This window comes from Watersipora subatra, chromosome 9 (assembly GCF_963576615.1).
Source record: "Watersipora subatra chromosome 9, tzWatSuba1.1, whole genome shotgun sequence".
NCBI lineage: Eukaryota > Metazoa > Bryozoa > Gymnolaemata > Cheilostomatida > Watersiporidae > Watersipora > Watersipora subatra.
The window spans coordinates 55,322,003-55,344,680 of NC_088716.1; the positions used below are offsets into that span (position 1 = coordinate 55,322,003).

General features: G+C 35.2%; 1 protein-coding gene across 1 annotated transcript; it reads right to left on the bottom strand.

The window, feature by feature from the left end:
- Positions 1-1,032: 1,032 nt before the first annotated feature.
- Positions 1,033-21,614, bottom strand: LOC137403745 (transcription initiation factor IIB-like). Its single transcript, XM_068089771.1, has 7 exons — positions 21,459-21,614; positions 11,802-11,988; positions 10,581-10,673; positions 9,080-9,299; positions 8,646-8,755; positions 8,012-8,183; positions 1,033-1,423 (listed from the first exon to the last, which is right to left on the bottom strand). Exons 1-7 carry the CDS (start codon positions 21,497-21,499, stop codon positions 1,290-1,292), a joined length of 957 nt encoding a protein of 318 aa, XP_067945872.1. The 5' UTR covers positions 21,500-21,614; the 3' UTR covers positions 1,033-1,289.
- Positions 21,615-22,678: the final 1,064 nt, after the last annotated feature.

Genomic DNA, 22,678 nt, shown 5'->3' on the forward strand with positions numbered 1-22,678 from the left:
GCTAACTTGCTTTGTAGGCTATTATACGACTGTAAAGCACTGTTATATACTTCTTCTACTGCCGTCTGGTAAGCTGCCAGGTCTAAACCACCAACTACTTTGTATGAATCATACCTTCCGTCCTCAGTTGACACAATTTCTTCATAGATTAGCTGACATACCGTGAAGTCATCATATGCATTGTGTAAGGCCTGGTGGTCAGCTTCTAACTCATTTAGGTTGCTGGTCGACTTTAGCTTTCTATTCAGACTGTTAGCAGCTGTTGTCACTTTGCTTCTGAGTTTAGATCTCTGTTCTTTCAAAGCTTTGGGGTCATTCTCTTCAGCCATTATGATAACTTGAAACCGCTAGGCCAAAGTCCTAGAATTGGTACTGTTTCCGGACCATATTTACTGGATTGTGTTGGCAACAAAGCAATTGACTGTATTTCATTGCGTATATTATTGTACCCTGTAAAATTATAAAAGCAAGATGTACCAAAAGAAATGATAGTAAAACACATAAGTGCTTGTGAATAAAATACATAAAACAATAAAACAGAGTACATTGACATGTGGTTATATGATTGATTATATAATAGGCATAAGGCTAAAAGTTATACTTCCTTCCTTGCATAATGAATGTAGTACATTGTGATACAATACAAGCATTTAATAGCAAAATATGCATTAAAACTTTGAAACAAACTCAAAAGATAATAAAATGTATGCGATAGATAGTATATATTAACTTACAATTCCTGGTCTCTTCCAGTTTCAGTTGTCCAGAAATATAAGATATAAAGAAATAAAAGGTAATATTTGTTTGCTAAATAACTGTTTTTTTAGCTTGAAGTTTATACCAACTTCTTTGCCCTAGAGGCAGCAGCTAAGTGACCTGCAGAGTGACCTGACTTTTTGGTCATGTTACCATGAATGGACAACAAAATTGTTGTTTGCCTGGTGAGGGCAATTGAGGACAAGAATGCAAAAACTATTAAAGTCTGTTGAAGCTATAACATCAATTGGCCTGATTCATCCCAATACAGATATATCTTTATGTAAGTATAAATATTTTACAAACAATCGTAGCCTGCTCTTTCAACACATCAACAATCCTCATCGAGATGGATATAAATATTTACACAGAATTAGACTATAGCAAAGAATTGTATAGAGAAAAGGCGCCAAAGCGTAGATTACTGAATAACTGGAGGATTATAACTGCGACTGTATATGCCTGTAAGGCAGCATAAAATACATATTTAGACTTGAGGTCAGAGAAACAAGCGATGAGCTAATCAATGATAATCACTGCTTAGGAAGGGCATCAATGGGAGTCTTAAAGTCAAAGTCTGGAGGAAACAAATCCCCGACTGATGGCCTCATTTTCTTGTATGACTTGGTTATTGTTACCTCGGCAACACCAGCGATGTCTCCTATCTCTGCAATGAATACCGTACACAATGAGAAAAAGTTAAGCCACAATACTCAGCCCTGTGGTAATTGCAACACTAGCGAGTAGGCTATTAAATATCACATAAAAGTAATTCTTTCTGGTCCCCGAATATCGTATGATTCACGCCTAGAGCATGGGCGTCTCCTGTTATAAGCTGTCAATTATTGGGTCAGCAAGTCAGAGATCTGTTCACCTAGTATCTACAGTAGACGCTCCAAATTTATGTAAAGGTTTGTTCCACAATGCGGAAGAAATTCCATATAACTTACAGGGCCAAGTCGGTGCAAATTCTCAAAATTGATTTCAATCAATAACGAGAGTCCAATAGTTAGCCTTGAAAATATTGTTTTCTCTCACTTGCTGCACTCGGGAGAGATAACAACGTATAGGGTTATCTTTATTATATATGCTAGTATACTAGCAGTCTAGTTCGCCATGAGAAATTGTTAGAGGAGCCAATAAAGGTAGCCGCGCAATTATTCAGAAATACTTAAAGGTTGACTTGCAACAAAATTCACATTACAGTTATTTGATATGAAAAGATTCACCATGTCTTACTCTGTTGTGTTGTAGGTGCAAAATAAGTGGAAATGTGATTACAAGCTCTTAAAAGCTAAAAAACGAACAGTTAATCGCAGCCACACGAGGCCATTTGAGCCATCTTTCCAAAATGGCTCAAATGTGACGTAGCTGTGGTAGATGGTTTCTGTTTACACTTTCATGCAAGCTTATTTGTCGAAATATTTTCACAAATATACGTCACGCATTCAATAAAACCATGTCTATTGTTCTTACGCGTCTGTTTTATCGTCATTGTAATGCTGTTACTTTTAGCAGTGATATCTTATAACTTACCGAAAAAATTCATTTAATTTTTTAGCCTTAACTTGAAGGAGTACATATCATTGTCTGATAATCATGACGAGCCTGTTGGTCACTTGTGATAGACGAAAAGTGCTGCAAAAATTATTTGCGAAGTAGGCCTATTGGGTCCCATGATCAGATTATGAGTTGCCGATTAGACCAAACCGAAACCAAACTGTAAAGTAGTGAGCATTTATATTTGATACGGGGTCTTCGGTAAAACCAGAAGTGTTTGTCATAAACCAGTGCTACGATAAGTTTTATATTGAGCTTTTTATCGGCCTTTCAATTCACGTGAGAACATCATGTGACAAGACAATAAATAAATTTCATGACTACGTCAGAGAAATAAAGAGATTCCAATCTACAGCGGCTTTTCGTTTTTGAGCTTTTAAGAGCTTGTAATCATATTTCCATATATTTGGCACCTACAACACAACAGAGTAAGATATGGTGAATCTTTTGATACCAAATAACTGTAATGTGAATTTTGTTGCAAGTCTACCTCAAGGCAATTGATCAGTGCATGCGTTAGAGTATCGGTCTACAAGCTGAATGTCATGAATTGGATCTCGTTGAAAGCTATCTTTTATTCTAACCCAAATAGTCGACAGACAAATAAATCGACTAGTCGAAGGACAAACAGATAGACAACGCTTTTATTATAGTAAATATAGTATATTTTTGTTTCACTTTATTTTAGACAAATAAAATATATTTTATTACTTTTTTTTTGCAGCATAGACCTTGCTGTCTAGAAAGTTAAAAAATCCACATAACCCTTTCGCTGGGGAAAAACAACGTCGTTTTTGGTGGAAATTTATAAGGCCATGGCCTAGTAACAATAAAAAAGCATATGAATGCTGTTAAGTTTAAAATATTGTCATTCGGCTTTCGAAACGAAGGAATAAAACTTTTATTTGATCCTGTGGTGGTCAGTGATCGTTTGACTGATCAATACAATAATAACTCACATGATAATAGCGATGTCAACTCTAAAACCTTCCGAATATACAGAGAAAAGTCATGGTAGCTCGAACATCGATAATGTTATATCCACTTGTGCTTTTGTTGTGAATACTAGAAAAGTGCCTCTTAATAGCAACTCCAATACAAGCAACACTCGTGCTTTTAGCTCTAATACACCAGTCACTACTTCTAAGGGATACAAAAATAAAGCATATATAATCACACAGCCTTTAATTGGTTGGAAAAATGTTACTAACTTAAGTGGTGACGCGCGTGATGCCCGAATTTGAGCCAATGACTTTTATGCAACATTGGTAAATATAAATATAAAATAAAAATATGTCTTCAAATTTATAATGAAATAAAAATTGAAAGCTCCAACAGATTGCAAAACAGGAAACAGGCTATAATATCATCGCAGGTTAATTGCATGCACTAGATATTTACTGGTAGAGATATTTCTCAGTTTCTCAATGCATACTTATTAAGAGATCTTTGACAAGTTGTAGGCAAGTTAGCAAATTTATTGCAAACAAAAAAGTTTAATATCGCTCCAACGAAAGAAGAGGGCAAAATATAGGCGACATTCGTTTCGTCCGTAAAAGGGCTGAATTTATCTTCCCAAAATTCTGACGAGCCATTTGAAAAATAGAACGCCTCCAATTGCGCTCCAAACGCCTCTTTCAATTGAGCGCCGCCTCCAATTGACTGCCACCATTGAGGAGAGGTCGAAAAATAGAACGCCAAGGCGTTCAATTAGAGGTTTTACTTAGAGGTTTTACGGCACTTCAAAAGCAAGCATCACATCCAAAACCATCCAGTCAATATCAGCACAAGACATGTATGTTCATATGATACCGACTTCATTGAATTGTACACAAAAAAATTACACGACTTCGGATATTTTTTCGAAGAGTTTTAGCCAGCGAAAGGATTAAATTGACATTGAAGATGTGCACTGCCATTAACTTATTGCAAAATTACCATAATCGTGAACTCTAACCCGAGTGAAAATGGTAAGGAAAAGAGAAAAGGTGTCAATACAAACCAATAATAGCATAGTTACTGTACCGTCATAAAGTTAAAGAGTTACATCTAGTTTTTCGCCTTTTGACAGGAGAAAAAGGGGTAAGTTTGGGAAGATCTTGGAACAGTTTAGGCTATTTAAATGTATTTTAAATTTTACGTTATACGAACCACTATTCGTATAACGTAACATCCCGATAGCGTTGTAGGAACGTCTAATCTCATCTACTGTACTATAAATGAAAAGCAGCACAATTAGGTTGCTCATACCAAAAAACCTCGGTGATGAAGTGACATCTAAGTTTAACATCTTTTTTGACTATGAGATTAGATTACTGACAGATCCAAATTGTTAATCACTTCAGTAAATAATCTTGACCAACATTTGCAATGCCTCTCTCCAGCAAAATATATTAAACACACATGAATGCTGCGTGCATAGTAATAGCATAGTAGCAACATGATTCTGATGGCCCACATAGGATAGATAATGAAAATGTTTAATTGTAACTTAAGAGTTATGGTCTCCATTGGAAGGGAAAACACGTTTGCGATAAAAAACACTGAATACACTTATTACGTAAGATTGGAGCAGATTAGGCATTGCCTCACCTTCTTATCACAACAGACATTTTTTACTCTGCTTTATTCAGGGTCCCTAATTTCCTCAGTGCAAACCATGCTTTCCAATATAAATATTTGTACATAAACTCACCAGTGTCACCCTTGTTTTTTTTATGAGTTTCTTGTTTTAATTTTTTGCAATTGGTAGAAATAGGTCTGCTATAATTGCCTAAATAAGTGGAAATTCTTCCTACTGTGTCCTCATAAAGTCTTCTGATTCCAATTAAAACAAGAAAAAGTGCGTTTGCCAATAAGCCATAAATAATCATGCCTCTTTTGTAATATCAAGCAACCTATAGCTACATATTGCTGCCATTGAAACTGAACACACCTAACTGTATTCACTGTGCCAATAAAGTTTCTCACAATTGTATTATACATAAATCTCAGTGTCTGTCCAGCTATAGCTATTAAAATCTTGGAATGAAAAGCTCGCTTCGTGCTGGATTTGAACTCACGAAGATTGCAACCCCAAGTTTTTAACCACGCATTTAACCATTGAGCTACACAGTCCTTAGAATTCTATCATATACCGCACACCCTTTTCTCGATTGCACACTCTAAATGACATTAATTGATACATTGTGCCCACATATTATGATGCTCCTGTTATAAAATATTTTTTCGCCTGACTTTATGAAACGCGAGACTTTTCCGTCTTCACCATACTGCCATTCTACCATACGATATTAACAATAATTTCCCTCACAATTAAAAATTGGCGATTGTTGTACTGAACAAGACGAAATAATAAATGTACTATTTACATTTGCTAGAAGTGGCTAGAAGTTTCTCTTTCATTAAGTGAAGAGTAATACATTATGTATTAAATTTATTCATATGTATTAAAAATGGCTACGCGTAAAAGTTTTGTTCTGCTAAAAAATTGTTTGTTCGCTAATATCGTCTAATTCAGCAATGCAGAAGAGGATTTCAGGTCATAAGACCCTTTAGAAGATATTGAACAACCAGAAGGTGACATGAGGCAAAACGAGAGCAAGTCAGATCGCAAATGGGAGTGGACGCCAAGCAAATAATACTTTATACAATTTTTTTACAAGTTTTGGTTTGTTTCTGAATGTAAACATTGTTTATGTCCCTTGTTTTTGAATAATTATGTATTGTATCATTTAATAAATTATTATATAACTGATATATTTGCAAACTTTTAACATACCATTTGATATGGCCATTGCCAAAACTGGGCTTTTGATAGATCGAAACTCAAAACTTATCTTCTATTGCACATAAACCGACAGTTTTGCTGTAAACTGTAGCAAACATATGAATCAGTGCAATGAAATTTTATACAATATATTTATATAATCCAAAAATGTATTCAAATTTAGCATTTTAAAAAATCCTTTAGCACAAAAAATTGCAGCTCAGATTATAGGATCTGCATGCAATAACTGCAAGTAAAATATATCAGCTTGTAGAAAAAACTCTCAGAAAATATCTGCAAAAATTGCAAAGAAAGAGTGAGTGTAAATAGAGGGAAACTATAGAATACTATCTGTATAATTATCATACATGCGGTTACAATTATTATTTTAAATTATATTTTTCATCTAAGTTCAATATTGCAAGTTGTGTCTTTCGATATTTACATGTAATTTGAAAATGAATGTTTCACCACGTATATCTGTTGTACAATAAAAATACTACTGAATGCCCGGCGTTGCCCGAGTAATAAAAAAGTCTTTCGACAAAAAATTTATTTATCATTTTAACTTTTTAACTTCATATCATGGGAAAAGCGTTTTTTTGGGCAGTTCAAATGAATTAAGAGAAAAAAATAAAATGGTAAAAGTTTTCAAACTTTTTCAAACAACTGTAACTTTTAAATTTCATATCATGAAAGAAGTGTTTTGCTGAAATAAATTAAGAAGAAAAATATAACTGTAAAGGTGTTTAAATGTAGAATCATTAGCAAGTAATGGCTAAATATAGTCTGTTTTGCTACAATTATAAGAAAATTATCTGGTATACGATTATATGATTTTAGTTCTTTTCAGTATTGGCATCATAAATTGAAAATATCCTATAGAAGTGTAGAGTGATATAGAAACCCATATTAATTATCTAATGCAATCACTGCCTGGTAAAAATCATCATCATTAAAAGATAGTAACGAAACAACATGTTAGCTTTAGTAACTATTGTTACCTACAATAACTTGGTGCATTTTGTGGTTATGATCTACAAGAAAATGTAACATTACAATGTACTACATGTATAGTTCTTACCTTCAAGACAGACAGATAACATAAATGCTGAATCTAACTTTACATGACTTTAGCTTACTAAAAACATACTTAGAGGAACTTTTAGCATGCATTTTAGTAAACTTTAAACCAAAATTTTATCACTTATCTGTTTGCGAAACTGTTTTTACCATAATGGACGCCACTGAACTGAGATACAATAACCAAAGTTAATTTTGAGAGGAATGATTGTTGCTATCGTTTTGCGGAAAACAAATTAACCTTAGTACGATGAGGCTGAAAAAGTTTCTATGAAACTCGAAGACGAAGCCCGGAAAGAATATGTATGAAACTCTATCATTTTCCTGAGAGTTAATACAGTTTCAATTATAACGTAATTTAGCGTGTAAACTTGGAAAAAGGGTGTATAAAGTATGTAGTAAGAGCTATGAATCGTAAGAGCCTTTGTGGACTCATCGTAAGACGATTAGATTACAAACTTGCGGTAGCAATCACAGTGAGTACAAGTCATTCAGGCAGTGAGCTTTCAATTCCAAGATTTTAATAGTTATAGCTGGACAGACAGATATTCACACAGACAACGGAAAACTTTGAGATTTATATGCATATGTATTACAGTATATGCATATTATTACTAGAAATAAAAATACAAATATGTTTTATAAATCTAAATACAATATTCAATCTAACAAACTATAGCTAAAATTTCTTTTTAAAAATTGTATATATTCATACTGTTTTCCATTTTATCCCAGTTTTTCCGAATGAACACCTTTTTCCCAGAACAGTAAATACTGGTAAGTACCCCTGGTATTTACCGCACCGTGAATAATGGGCAAACTCTGAGTATATGTGAAACTTACCTTTTTGTGTTTTCTTCTGATCAGACGCTTGTGAGGCCATATAAATGGCTGCTGCCGCCACCGATATAGGACTTCTGCCTGAGCAGAGATCTAATTCTGCTGCTCTTTTGGCAATGTATGTGGCAGCGCGCTGCACTGAATTCGGCAGATTAAGATTGCTACAGAATCGTGACTGTAAACAAATATATGAGATGTGTCAACAGGCTGTAGGTTGTTGATTTGATGACAAATGATATCCTCTCACCTTCATAAGCAACAATGAACATGAGCCCAGCACAGTCGCAATAAAAAGCTGACATATGACGTAAAAACAATCATTAATAACAATACTTAACGAGATAGAAAATGTTTTTATACGCTAATACAAATAAATATGGGAGTTATCTTCACATGTAGCATGTAAATATATGTGTAGACAACTTCAGCTAAAATATGAGTACAACACGCAACTATGACTACAAAAGAGAGCTTCAGCGTGTCTAACAAAAACATGTTTAGAATAGCATAAAGATAATCGTATAGCAACCTTGATGACCTATGACCAATATAACATGCGAATAAGGAACTGTTGTGTTGTGTGAACTTGAGGCGTGAATGTAAGTGGCAACGGATAAGGTTGTCGAGTGAGTCTTACCATGAAATCCCCTGTGGTAATAAGCTCTAAGCTTGTTTCCTGTGTTCGAATGATCTTTTTAAATGTCCTGCCAATTTCCTTCTTTGATACCTTGCTGACTGCACAAATTTCTGTAAAGGAGAGAACGCCATGTCAGTGACACAATATAATAGTAATATGAGGCAAATATGGCACATGTAAGTGATGTCAGAAAATATGAGACAACATATCAATAATAAAGACACAACACGAGAACATTAGAAAAATCACTCTTTCATCTTAAAAGAAATAATGCTTAATTAAAATTACAAAGTTTTACAATTTAACATACCTGCACTTTCTATCATCAAAACTTACTAAGCTAATTTACAAATGTCTGCAAAGCAATCAATGCGCATGATATTTATACAAACCATTGAGCGAACGGTTCAGAGAAAAAGCTGTTACACTCATACCTTTGAATGTCCTTGGCACTCCTTCCTGTCGGCAGGATATGTAGACACAAGCAGAGGCGATTGCATCGTTGCTTGCACCGCCTTTGAGTGCTTTGCTGTCATGTATCTGCTTGAAGAGACGATTGCCTCGTTCCACTATGTTGCTGGGAAGGTTAAGCCTGTCAGCCATCTGTGACATCTCTCGAAAAGCATTCATCAGATTCCTGTCTGAGCTCGACACCTGATTACCAATAAGCGGCGTGTCACACAACAATAAGCCAATGAATACAAAATCCCCCATACTGTATATTGGGCAATGGGCAGCGCGCCATATTGGGGTGCTTGCTAAAAATTAATAACCAGAGTACAAAACTAATTTTTAAAAATTTTTTCAACTTAAATAATTTAATGTTAATAGCGGCTCATTTAAAACAGCTAATTAAAACTGCTGACAGTATGAATATAACCAAAAATGTTCATTCATTCTCCTTACTCGGAGCACAAATGTGACACAAACACAAAACATTGATTCACCATTATTAAAACATTTATAAAAAGCTACTTTTTATCAAACAAAGGAGTACTCCATATTATTTAAAACTTTTTGATATTATTGGTTAACCTAGCTAAGAACAAGCACACTAACAGATTTCCAAAGGTACTTTTGAATCTTCTACCCGTAGTGGGTACATGTGAGGTTTTCGTACTCCGCACAATCTTAAGAAACCTATCTTTGTGCTTGCCTTGATTGGGGTACATGAGGGTGTGTGAAAACTGAGCTGGCTATATTCTATTGACAGCGGGTGAGGGCATGCATGGCTACGTACAGTTAACAATTGTAGTTGATAATCTGTATAACAATTTTTATGTTTCCAGGCTATGATAACCAACTGATTGCCTTATGACAAATGCTAAACCGGGTGAGTCATCAACGAAGTAATTACCAGGTCAGCGACATACCACTGAAGGAAAAATTCACTCGGAGTATTTCTCATTGTTTATTGAGGTGCTGGATGAATCCAGCAAAATAGGGAGTATTGTTAACGGAACAAATTAATCGAAGCATAATGTATCCGTATGAGAATATTTGTTTTAACATATGAAGGTTTCCACATGTGAAGCAACACGGATTAACTTCCTAAGTGGATGTTTGAGTGTACCATGTAGTGGGTTGAATATCTGATACTGCTTGTAAAAATATAAATGTGAGGCAAACTAAAAAACAAAGAGCCAGGGATGCTTATATATTTTATTTATTTTCCCAAAACTCTATGTTACAAACTTAAAAGAATCCTTTGAACATTCATGTCATCACCCAATCATAATTATCATTTTAAATTGTAGAATTTCCACACACTTTGTGAATAGAGAGATGCAAAAGTTTAACCTTGAGTATTTCATGATCGCATCACGTAATGCTGCAAGATTGCCTCCACCAACTACCCGGAAAATGACACCCAACCTTGTAGTAAATATTATGTATAATACAATAGATTTGTGTAATATTTATAAATACTATTACATTTTTTCTGTTCTTGTATCCTGAGTCATCACCGCCATATCCACCTGAGGTCTGTATCATTGTGGTGAGATCACCTCCTTCCAATAGTGAGTTCTAGAACAAGGCAGTCTCGCATGAGTTGACACTACATGAATGGTTGTCTAAGAGGCAACACAACTCCAAAGAAGTAAATATATATATACTGGCTAGCAGTGCAAAGGGCTCCTCACTTAATGATAAACAAACATGTAAGTTACTAATAAATCAAGTGTCAATTTTTGTTTAAAGCCAAAGACTGTCTATGTTTCCTCAAAAGCAAAAATCCTCTATCAATGTTCATCATAAACTCCTGGCTTTGGTTTTGACAAAGAATAAAGACTCGAAAGTTTATCATGAAGTAGGACACAATTTATTAAACTCTCCCCATATCTGATCATACGAGATTAATTTGTTTCAGTGTTGGCATCGTAAGGCAAAGACGCCATATGGAGGGGTATAGAAACCCATAGCAATTATCATGCAAACAGTTATGCAAACACTCCTGACAAAAACCATCAAAATTTCATATACTTACTGCACATATTAAAAATTAGTAATAAAATAGTATGTTAACCTTAGTAACTCTAGTCACCTACAGTAACTTTAGTGTATTTAGTGGTTATGATCAACAATAAAATTTAAAATTACAATGTACTATGTAATGTTACATTCTTACCTCCGAGACAAACGTATAACATAAATGTTGAATTTAAATTTAATGAATTTAGCTTACTAAACACATACTTGAAGCTAAGTTTTAGTATGTATTTTACTAAGACAAGCTTCAACTTAGTCATAGGCTAAAATTTTATCACTGGTCTATTTCTGGTTTCGTTTTCACTGTAATGTATAATGAATAACGTTGAACTGAGAGAGAACGAGCATCGTATCTCATTCAGGTGTTGTGAGAGGGATTTTGGCGACTAGCATATTGGCATCTTTGTTATTCTGACGACGTATTCAGAACACCGACGACCAAATTTGATTTTGAGAGAAATTTCTGTTGATGTTGTAAGACGAGGACGAAAAACATGGTGTATGACATTGTAAGGAGAAAAAACTGTATCACAGGATAATCGTAACCCGAGGTGCACTGTACTCCACAGAATGAGCAAAAAGTAAATTTAAGGTTAGATCTTACTGGAGACAAACCCGAGTAAACCAAGACTTATATATATACCAAAAAATAAATGGATGTTATACCTCTGCTGCTCCAACACGAGACATATCTTTTGAATTCTTGTCATTGCTAAAGGTTCTCCATTCAGAGCCCACATCTATAACTCTGTCTCCAACAACCAGCCCACATAATGAACAAATCATATCACCAGCATGATAGTCTTCAATTAAGGATGCATCCGGATGATTTTTGCATTGTAATACATCTCTCCTAAAAACAATGTGTCCATATGATTACATGGTTGATGTAATAACCTGCCTTTTATGTATCAAGCTACAAATGAATTGTTGTGTAGAAAACAACGACACATATAAAAAGTTTTTTTTCGCAATACCTGTTTGAACAATTTTCACGTTACAACGCACAGAGGTGTAATTAATATAAAAAGAATCAAACTTGGACAACTTGTCCAAGGATAGCTCTAACCCATGGTTAATTCGTATGGCTTTGTTTGGACCCTTCCACACAATGATAAATCTATCTTCTATCTATATATATATTTCTCAAAGTATGTCCATATGTGTATTCTAGGTTTGATTTTCCGGCTATAGCAATTATTAGAATAGTTGTAGCTGGACAACAATGAAGACGCAAAGTCATGGCTTACCGCCATTAGAAGCCTATCTTATTAAGCAGCTTACTAGAATTTTCCATTGGCAATGTGCCTGAGTTGAAAGTTACAGCTTGAAAGTTACGGTTGTTTGACAAAGTTTTAAAACCTTTACAGTTTTTTTATTTTTCTCATAATTTATTTCAACTACACAAAACAATTCTCTCATGATATGTAGTTTGAAAGTTAGAATGGGAAATGTTGTTATATGTTAAATACAAATCAATTTTCTGTCCAACGATTTTTTTATTACCCGAGCAAAGCCGGTAGCACAGCTAATATACATTTATATTTCTCAAAGTGTGTGTGGATGAGGAAGTAGTTCCAGCTATAGCTATTAAAATTTTGAATTAAAATCACGGGTTCTGATGGATTTGTATTCACGACAAATGTATCCGGAAAATTTTTACCCAAGCGCTCTACTGCTGAGCTACTTATCCCTTTGAATGGAGAAACAACAAAAATGTTGTTTATCGGTTGCATGGGAAAACGACTTTTATGTTGCTTTTAGTAGATGTTTATGAAGCTGTCGCCTAGTAACGTAAAACAAAGGATATGAACGCTAGTAAAATTTAAATATCATCAACAAGATATTAGCCGATAAATTGCAACAAGAAACAATTATCCGAGAGGCGTTGTCTTGTGCTAAAAGCTAAAGAAATTGCGCCTCCTTGGAAAAAAATGGAAGTTGGAAAAACCGGTCAACATCGGCCGGACATTCAAAACGGTAAAATAACAATTTCTTTGATCCTGTGATCGTTGGCGATTTTTTGTCTGATCAGTATAAAAAATAATTCAGATGATAGAAGTGATGCAAACTTTTTGGACTTTTGAATATACAGATAAAGCGAAAAGTGATCGTTATGATAGCTCGCACGGCTACGATGTAGCGTAGGACTCTACCGAGAGGAATGCTTTCAAGCATTTTATAGAAGGACAACTGTACACAGTTGTAGATTTTTTGTAATAGTACATTGTAAATGAATGTTTATGTACAAAAGGTTTTTAATAGAAATAAATTCCAGTTTGAGCTATGCATGTTTATAAAATACCAAGTTTATTGAATTTTTAAAAATAAACCACACGACTTTCGGGTGTTTTTGCAGGACTTCAACTTAGCCAAAGGGTTAAGGCACCTTGATTAAAGCACATAAATTACATAATTTTTTTATTATTCAATACATCAGAGTCTTGGCTTTCGAATGAGCCTATATTCAATACACAAAGAAGGATGGAACTATGAAAAACGGGGTGTCAAAAGTACATCCTGCAAAAAAACAACATTTGGCTCAGGTACTCAAAATGTGACGTCATAATTCTCATTTAGCCTTAGGTCGTCGATCTCTTTCGCTGCCATTGAGGCTGCATTTTTCTGTGACAATCGGTGCTGTTAAACCCGGAGAGCACTAATAATAAACTAAGATTCTAGATAATCAACAATGCCCGCGATAGTGCTAACGCCCGACCAATACAAACGCATGTTCTGGGTTAATTAATTATGCTTCAATAAATGTACTGTCGTTGATAAAGGTAATGAAATCACATCGATTAAATTATGACCTGCGGTGGCGTGGCCCTAGGACTAAATGTCAATCACACTTTCACGAGATCATGCAATGCTTGAAATTAATTAGTCTCAGTCATCACCCTCAACATCACATTAAAAATAAAGAGCTAGTGCATAATATCATCGGGAAAATATAGTATGGTTCTTGGAGTCTGAGGTACTTATCATAGAAATAATATGTACATGGAGAACTAATGACACTGATTCCTTTGTCATCTTCATTCGTTCTCTGGAGTTGTCCTACCTTCGCCTGCCACTAGCGTCATTATCGTAGTTGATAAATAAGCGGTAAGAGCACACAACAACGAATATGAGAATTGTGACGTCACAATTTTCGAGATTATGCCAGTAAACTTTTCGCGGTAGAGCTCTGGGGAAATCCTATAAACACCAACTAATGTCTGTCTTACCATGGCAAACAATAGCTCATTCGAAAGCCAAGACTCTGATGTATTGAAATATACAATAAAAAAATTATGTAATTTATGTGCTTTAATGACGTTATCAGATTCCCTATACCGTATATGCACATGCTAATTATTTTGGCATTGCGCCCACGCGTTACGATGCTCCTGCTAAGAAATATTTTTCGTAAAGTTTAATTACTATACCTGTGGTCAAGGCCAATTCTTCTTGCACGGACAATTATATTATCTCTGTAGGAAGAGCTTTGACATTCTCTCTCCGTTCGGTCAGACAAAGACAGTACGATATCTCATTTTTACATTTGTACTAGTATCGAGAGGTGCCAGTATCAAAAGGTACTAGTATCGTCGTACTCAAAGTTATGATGGATAGCTTCTGGTGGAACAGTAACCTTCTTTTATACACAAACACTTCTATGCAAGAATTGGTATTATAATTCAACATACTCAGGACTTTTATTTTGTTTTCTCAATTCGTATTAATTGTATCATTACGGAATCATCTGTTATTGTAATCGTAGCAAAACCGACTTAATTTAGCTATTACTTGATAATTATTTCACATTTACATCTAAACCCTTATAGTTGTTTTATTTTTTAAATTGACCTGCACAAAACATTTTCCTCATATTAAGTTTTAAAGTTACAATTGTTTGACAAAGTTTGAAAACCTTTACAGTTGTTTTTATTTTTTTCTCTTAATTTATTTCAACTAAAGAAAATACTTTTCTCGTGATATGCAGTTTGAAAGTTAGAATGAAAAATTTTGCTATATATGTTAAAGACAATTTTCTGACCAAAAACTTTTTGTTAACCGGGTAACACCAGGTAGCACAGCTAGTGGCTTTATATAACTCACACCTAACATCATTACTTAGAACAGTTTTTGTTCCTTCATTTCGCAAGAGATGCTTGTAGATATGAAAAATTAAGTGTGTTTGAGATGTAAACTTTTCAGCCCTATAAGCTATCATGACTACGATTATCATTTCAGAAGCTCACTTTATTTCGAGCCATTGCGATAAACATTCACTTTTAGTATTTTGGATGTCAACATTACTCTGGTCAGCAAAATGTTTTTGTTAACAACTTCACTAAAGGTTTTTATAAATTTTATGAGCCTTACAATGAACTTGCAAAAGCAAGGGAAAATGTGGAAACCTCGAGACAAATTTTGAACCGAGAAGATTAACGCAGGACAAAAGCTATCAGCAATATCAAAAAGGAAGGACTCTTAAAAATTACAATGTAGACAGAACGAGAGGATGAGGGGGCTAAGTGAGCAAAGTTCGTAAAGGCCAAGGAATCGCTCAATGTTCAACAATGGTATGGATGATGTATTGATTTTAATAGAGAAGATGATGATTATGAGATTGTTACACCTGACTCACCTACAGTGCTACAGTTTGCAGCCGCAAACTGTAGCAAACATATCGATGAGTGCAATGAGCTTTTTGCAACTTTGTTAAATATAGTTATAAAATAAAGAATATGCCTTCAAATCGAGAATGAAATAAAAAATCGAAAGCTCCAACAAATTACAAAACAAATGTTTTGTAATTTGTAATCTATAGTATCAATGCAGGTTAAATGCAAAAAATAAATATCAACTGGTAAAAACATGTATCAGCCTTTCCGCGCATATTTATTAAGAGATATGACAAATTGGAAGTAAGTTAGCATATTGCTTGCATCTAAAGGGGTTAATGTCGCTCCACCAGTAGGAGAGTGCAAATTATAATAGACATTAATTTTGCCCGTGACAGAGTTAAATTAACCTTCCGGAAATACTAACGAGATGTTTGGAAAATACAACGTCACCCTTTATTAGAATGTCACCTCTAATAAAACGCCACTATAGGGGAATGTTTGCCAAATAGGAACGCCATGGCATTCAAATGAAGGTTTGAGGTATAATGGATATACAATGACGGTTCTTGTTTACCATACGTCGAAGAACTTAACTTGTTTGCTGTTGTTCTCTAAACAAAGCAATAAAAGGGTAAGAAGGGATTGTAGAGCGCAAGTAAGAAGCCTCCCTCACTCAAAATGTTTTGCCTAAACGTGGTGCCATGAATGGCAACATTGAATATACATGCTTACGAGGGCTTTAGCTGTACAAAGTTTTCTTTTTACCTTCCCAAATGGTAATAAATTGGTGAATCAGTAAAAAAGAATAATTTATATTGCGTAAGATAAATATATTACCAGATTTGTTATCAAAGATCCACCATAATAAACGCAAGTTATACAAGATAAAGTGAAATTTACTGAAGGCATCAATGTAAATGATGCAGTGCCAGTTCAAAATTCACATCACTTACAAAACAGGCCACTACAAGTTCACACAATATTTTGCAATTATTATTTTGTCAATGTGCAACTAAACTTAAGTTTGCTAACACTATTAATAGGCCTTGCAGCCGAACAAATAATATGCAAATTAATTTGAATTTCGTTTAAAGCGCCCAAGGGCGATAAGATAACTATAGAGGAAAGACGAAAAACTACACCGATATGTAATTTTACATACTACGAGTAGTCACTACGCCCTTTCATTACCCAAATGCACTATATGCCTACTTGCTAATGTTTTACACAAGACATTTTGTAATAGACTGCTTGTGATTTATTGAACATATATCAGCTGCAAAAAACTCCGAAAAATAGAAACAAATGTTCACACGCGTTTTTTTTCAATCGACGGTTTTCCGGTTCCGGTTTGAGTGAGCAGGTCGCAAAAAAATCTCTCTCTTCAAATTTTGATGAAAATTCCAGACAAAATCCCATTTTATCTACTACCTTTTACTTTCTACCTATTTATATATCACTTTATTTTTCTTTTCTATGCTTTCCAACTAACATTATATTTGATTTAGAGTGAAGGTTAGGCAGCTCGGCCGTTTCAGACGCTGCTAGTGCTATTTGAAAGAAATACTGAGTGGGGCACTTTTAAATTTTATTGAGTCCCTGATTTTTAATTTTGTTTTTATTACTCAGTTATATAGCCTTGGCAATCATGAGTCAGGGCAGAACATCAAAAAATTCTAGCTCACAGAGCATCCGTGATTCACCAGTTTCAGTTGATTCACCTCGTGGTCTTTCTAAACAGGCTTGTTCTAGTTGTAAGAATTCAGTTCTCTCTAGTCAAAAGGCTCTTATGTGTGACTTTTGTGAAATGTGGAGCCACTTTGACTGTGATGACAGAATGTCACCTAAACTATATGCTGAAATACAGCGTAGTCCTACAGATGCTATACTGTACATCTGCAAACCATGCAAAGCCACTAACTTTAAAGCAAGCATGGCATCCAACAAACAAGCTCAAATAAATGAAATTGCTTTGGGCAACATCGAAACCAAAATCGATAAGATTCAAGAAATTGTATCAAACTCTATACAGATGCAATTCGGCAACCTGCAAAAATCCTATGCAGAAGCAGTAGCCAAAATCGAAACTAACTCTACTGAACAGGCCTCTCAAATTAGAGCAGAAATTAGCTCCATCAGAACCGAAATGACTAATGAGAGTAGATCAAAGAATCTGATTATCTTTGGCATGACCGAAGACCAAGACACAACCTTAGACGAATCAGTCGCTAAAGTTTCCACATTTTTGAAAGAATGTAACTTGAAACACGAAACATCTAAAACAAACACAACAAGACTTGGTCAAAAAAAAGAAGGTAAATTCAGGCCTATCAGACTAACTTTGAGTAGTGAACCCCAAAAATGGGAGTTCCTGACGCGTATTAACAATCAGAAGGTAAAGGGGGTTTTTGCTCGGCTTGACCTTAACAAAAAAGAACAAGAGGCGGATTTTCTCCTGAGAAAGGAGCTAAAAGAGACAAAAGCGAACAATCCAGGCAAAATATTCAAAATTGTGAAAGGAAAAGTAACCAGAGTGGGGGACCTGGACCAGTAGGTTTTGCTGGGAGTAGTGTAAGATTGCTTTCTTTAAATGCCAGATCACTGCGAGGAAAGGTAGCTGAAATTGAATCTCTGGCTGTAGACTATGACATTATTTGTATCACCGAGACTCACTTAGATAACAATTTTTTCAACTCTCAGTTGTTTATGTCTCAAGATAAAGTAATATATAGGAGGGATCGGAATTTATATGGTGGAGGAGTTCTTGTGGCCATTAAAGCTAGTATTCCTCACAGGGAGATTGCATGTGATTCTAGCGCGGAGGTGGTTTCGATATGTTTTAAACTCTGTGGCGACGAGTATTGCAACTTAACATGCTACTACAGGCCACCATCAAATAATGATCTTAACTCGTTTTTGTCATATATAGATACCATCAAATCTCTCCACCCCACAAATAAAACACTCATAACCGGAGATTTTAATTTACCTGGTATTAATTGGAACAAAGTGGAGTTGTCGACTTCTTGGAGGCCTTTTTATATTGATTTTATTAATTTACTGGCAGAGCACAATCTAGAACAACTCATTCATGAGCCTACACATATAGCTGGCAACACACTGGACTTACTATGTACAGACTTGGCATTTAAAATTGAAAATGTAAGCGTTATCCAACCAGGAATTAGCGATCACTTCATGATTGAAGCTAAGATCCTTGCCACTCAGACTGAGAAAAGTAAGTCACTTAGACCACCTGTTAAACTATTCCACAAAGTGGACTTTGCACAATTTAGTGATGACCTAGATCTTGTTTACACAGAGATTAAAGATCAGATTAACCAAGGGGCAGATATGAATACCTTATGGTCAACTTTCACAACTGGATTACACAATGCTGTTGACAGTCATGTTCCTACACGCAAGTGCACAATTAAGAATGACAATGAACCTTTATGGTTCAATAGTATGGCTAGGCGGGCATGCAATAAACAACGGAAATTATACTCCTTATATAAAAAAACAAAGGACCAAAGCACGATGGCAAAATATAAAAACCTGAGACGTTCTAACAAAAACATGTTCAAAGCCCTGAAAAAATCGTACATGACGAACAGATTGTACAAACCACTAAGCTGTGGGAACTCAAAACCTTTCTATAGATATGTAAAAGATTTGAAAGGAAACAGCAATCAAATAATGTCTATGGAAAAAGCAAACGGAGCACTAACACAGGACTCGGTAGATATTGCCAATACCCTTAATAATTTTTTCAATAGTGTTTTTACAAAGTCGTCTCCACTACCAAATCTGCCCTCTGTAGATAGTGCTGTTGATATCCAGATTGACAAGGAAGGAGTTATAAATCTTTTAAAATCTCTCAAGTCTGGAAAGGCACCAGGACCAGACAAAATAACCCAGGAGTACTTGTCAATTAATTTAGACAAAACTGCAGACATTTTGGTATGTATTTTTAACCAATCTATTCAAACCGGAGCTCTACCAGATGAGTGGAAATTGGCGCATGTGACCCCCATTTACAAACAGGGCGGCCGAAGCAGTCCCTCAAATTACAGACCGGTGTCTCTTACATGCATATGCTGCAAACTCCTTGAACACATTGTTCATCATCATCTGAGTAAGCAGCTTGATGAGATTTTACACGAAAACCAGCATGGTTTCCGTAAAGGGTTGTCATGCGTTACTCAGCTGGCTACGGTAACTCACGACATTCTGAAAAGTATTGAGAAAGGTGTCTCTGTTCATGCCATAGTTCTAGACTTCTCGAAGGCTTTCGACGTAGTAGACCACCAATTACTTTTAAGTAAAATGATTAAACTTAAGATCAATCCTATTATTATTCGGTGGGTTTCATCATTTCTTAGTGAGCGATATCAGAGAGTAATTCTGAATGGCGAAAACTCTGATTTGACTGTTGTCACATCTGGTGTCCCGCAGGGTAGTGTGTTGGGACCAGCATTGTTTATACTCTTTATCAACGACATTGTGGACTGTGTGTCCAACAGCACTATTCGATTGTTTGCTGACGACACTCTAATATACCATCCCATTACTGGCCCTGGCGAACAGGCTGAACTGCAGGATGATTTAAATAGTTTAACATCATGGGCAAAAATAAATAAGATGAGATTTAATGCAGGAAAGAGTAACTTTATATCCTTTGGAGACAAAACACTGAACGCGTACATATACAAACTTGACAAGAGTGTCTTAAACGCATGCACCACAATTAAATACTTGGGAGTCATTATTTCACAGGACATGAAATGGCATCACCACATTACTGCAGTGTATACAAAGGCACTACGCATTCTGGGTCTACTCAAGCACTCACTTTACAGTGCTCCTCAGAAAATTAAACTGCTTGCATATAAGACTATTTGTCGGCCCTTGCTTGAATATGCTGCGGAGGTATGGGACCCAGTAACTAAATCTCATTCTACTCAATTAGAGAATATCCAAAGTAAAGCTATTCGCTTTGTAAAAAACATCAAGGGTCGAGATATTTCAGTGACTGACAGCAAAGTTGAAGCGGGGCTGACCTCACTTCAAAAAAGAAGGCAATTGCAAAGAATTTCTTTATTTTGTCGTGTTACAACAGATAACTATTTGCTTCCTTCTTTTGAGGACACTTTAAATTTTATGCAGAGCTCAACTCACAGTATGAGTACTCGCACTCAGGGTTACAATGCTACTGCTTGTGAGTCAAGCTTGTTTTTACAGAGTTTTTTAGTACGAACGGCAAGGGAAATTCGCACAGGAGAAATTCTTGATGATTTTAAAAAAAAAAACTAATATTACTATAGCTTTTTCATGTAAATTTTTTATTGAATAAATGGGTTTAACAATATTTTGATAGGCACATGAAACTGTCGTTCTAATATGGTGCTATAACGTGCATACTTTTAGGGTGGATTTTTAACAATCAATTTTAGATATAAATCTTACAGTAAAAAAATTAACTTTTCATTTTAATGACTCTCAATTTTTACGATTCAGTGGTCAGAGGGTCCCACATTTTACTCGGCTCAAGAGGTCTTGGGACCTAATTTATCCAGATCCAGAGATCCAGACGGAAACGCTAATTATTGGAATTTTCGCTTTTGTTCTACGATTAGGTCTACATTGTGTTAGCTTTCCTTTCAATTTCTTTGGCAAGCATGAATATTTACGAAGTACAATGTACCTGCTATTACCACGGCCTCGACCAGCTGATGTTGAAGCCATTCTGCTAATTTGTTAAGAAATGATAGTTAAACTAGTTAATTTGTCATACAAAGATGGCTGCGAAGTGATTTCACTCGTCCGACGGCTTTTCGCTCCATCATGCGGATGCTTTGGCGAATGCGTGACACAATCTTATAAAGCGATAAGTTCTATGAAATGTCCAATCCGATTTGTCGTAGCAAAATAGTTAACTAAATTAACCAATACCGATTAGTCTCATATATCGTTGTCGTTGCCGAGTTTCAAACTTCCGGTTAACTACAAGTCACATTTTCGTTATTGCTAAGCAAATTACGGTAGTATTTTTAATTAACTTTTCTCGTACTCCTTGATTTAAACGTGTCTACAAAATATATAAAATGGCAAGTACACGTGTATTATAGTAGCGAATAACTAGAAAAATCACTGCTTGATTATGAGCCATCTTAAAACCAAATTAAAAAGTATACGATTGTTCTTGACTACGAGGCAGTAAACATAACATGAATGCGAACTTAAATATTCGCTTCTAAGCAGTATATTCGCAAAATATAGTGGTATTTGTTACTGGGAGTAAAGTTGACAACTATATTAAGGTTAAGGCCGTTTAATGTCTAGTTTATGCTGATAAAAAAGGCTTTAGGCTAAGACTGAAGCGTTTGTCATTTTTCTCGTTTACCCTTAGCATACCGTTAAGTGGTGTAAATGAAAATTACAATAGCTAGTTTTAAAGCACTGAAATAGTCAGGTTGTACACTTGAAAAATTATTATTTTCGTCTGATGTTTTTGTTGGCCATCACTTCGCCTACATATGTGTGTGTGTGTGGGTGTGTGTGTGTGTATGAGCATACCGCATTCGTATAGATGTGAACGTGCAAATAGGTCGGAGTGTGTAGATGTCCATTTTTGTTAATAAAAAGCTATGGCTAGCTCTTGAATAGTAGACTAGGAAATCTCCCGTGATAGATACACTTATTTTTTTACATATATCCATTAGTGCAATTAATTAACTCAAATTCTATTAAAATTACCAAATCAAATTCTTAGTTTTTTTATTACATTTGTATGCAGCATTTAATCTATTCTACTTTATCTCTTACTTTTTGTGGTATGTTTATCAAACACCCAGTAAGCAACAAGTCACTAGTACTTTTATTAACCGCCAAAACGCAACTGAACTTTTAGTCCATGTACATAGT

Bases quoted from the DNA above. Each gene is read 5' to 3' on its own strand.
- LOC137403745 (XM_068089771.1), bottom strand. From the start codon at position 21,499: ATGGCTTCAACATCAGCTGGTCGAGGCCGTGGTAATAGCAG. The intron at 9,300-10,580 runs GTAATAGTATTT...ATTGGTAATCAG, and splicing joins GATACAAGAACAGAAAAAAT to GTGTCGAGCTCAGACAGGAA. The intron at 8,184-8,645 runs GTAAGACTCACT...ATTTGTTTACAG, and splicing joins TTACCACAGGGGATTTCATG to TCACGATTCTGTAGCAATCT.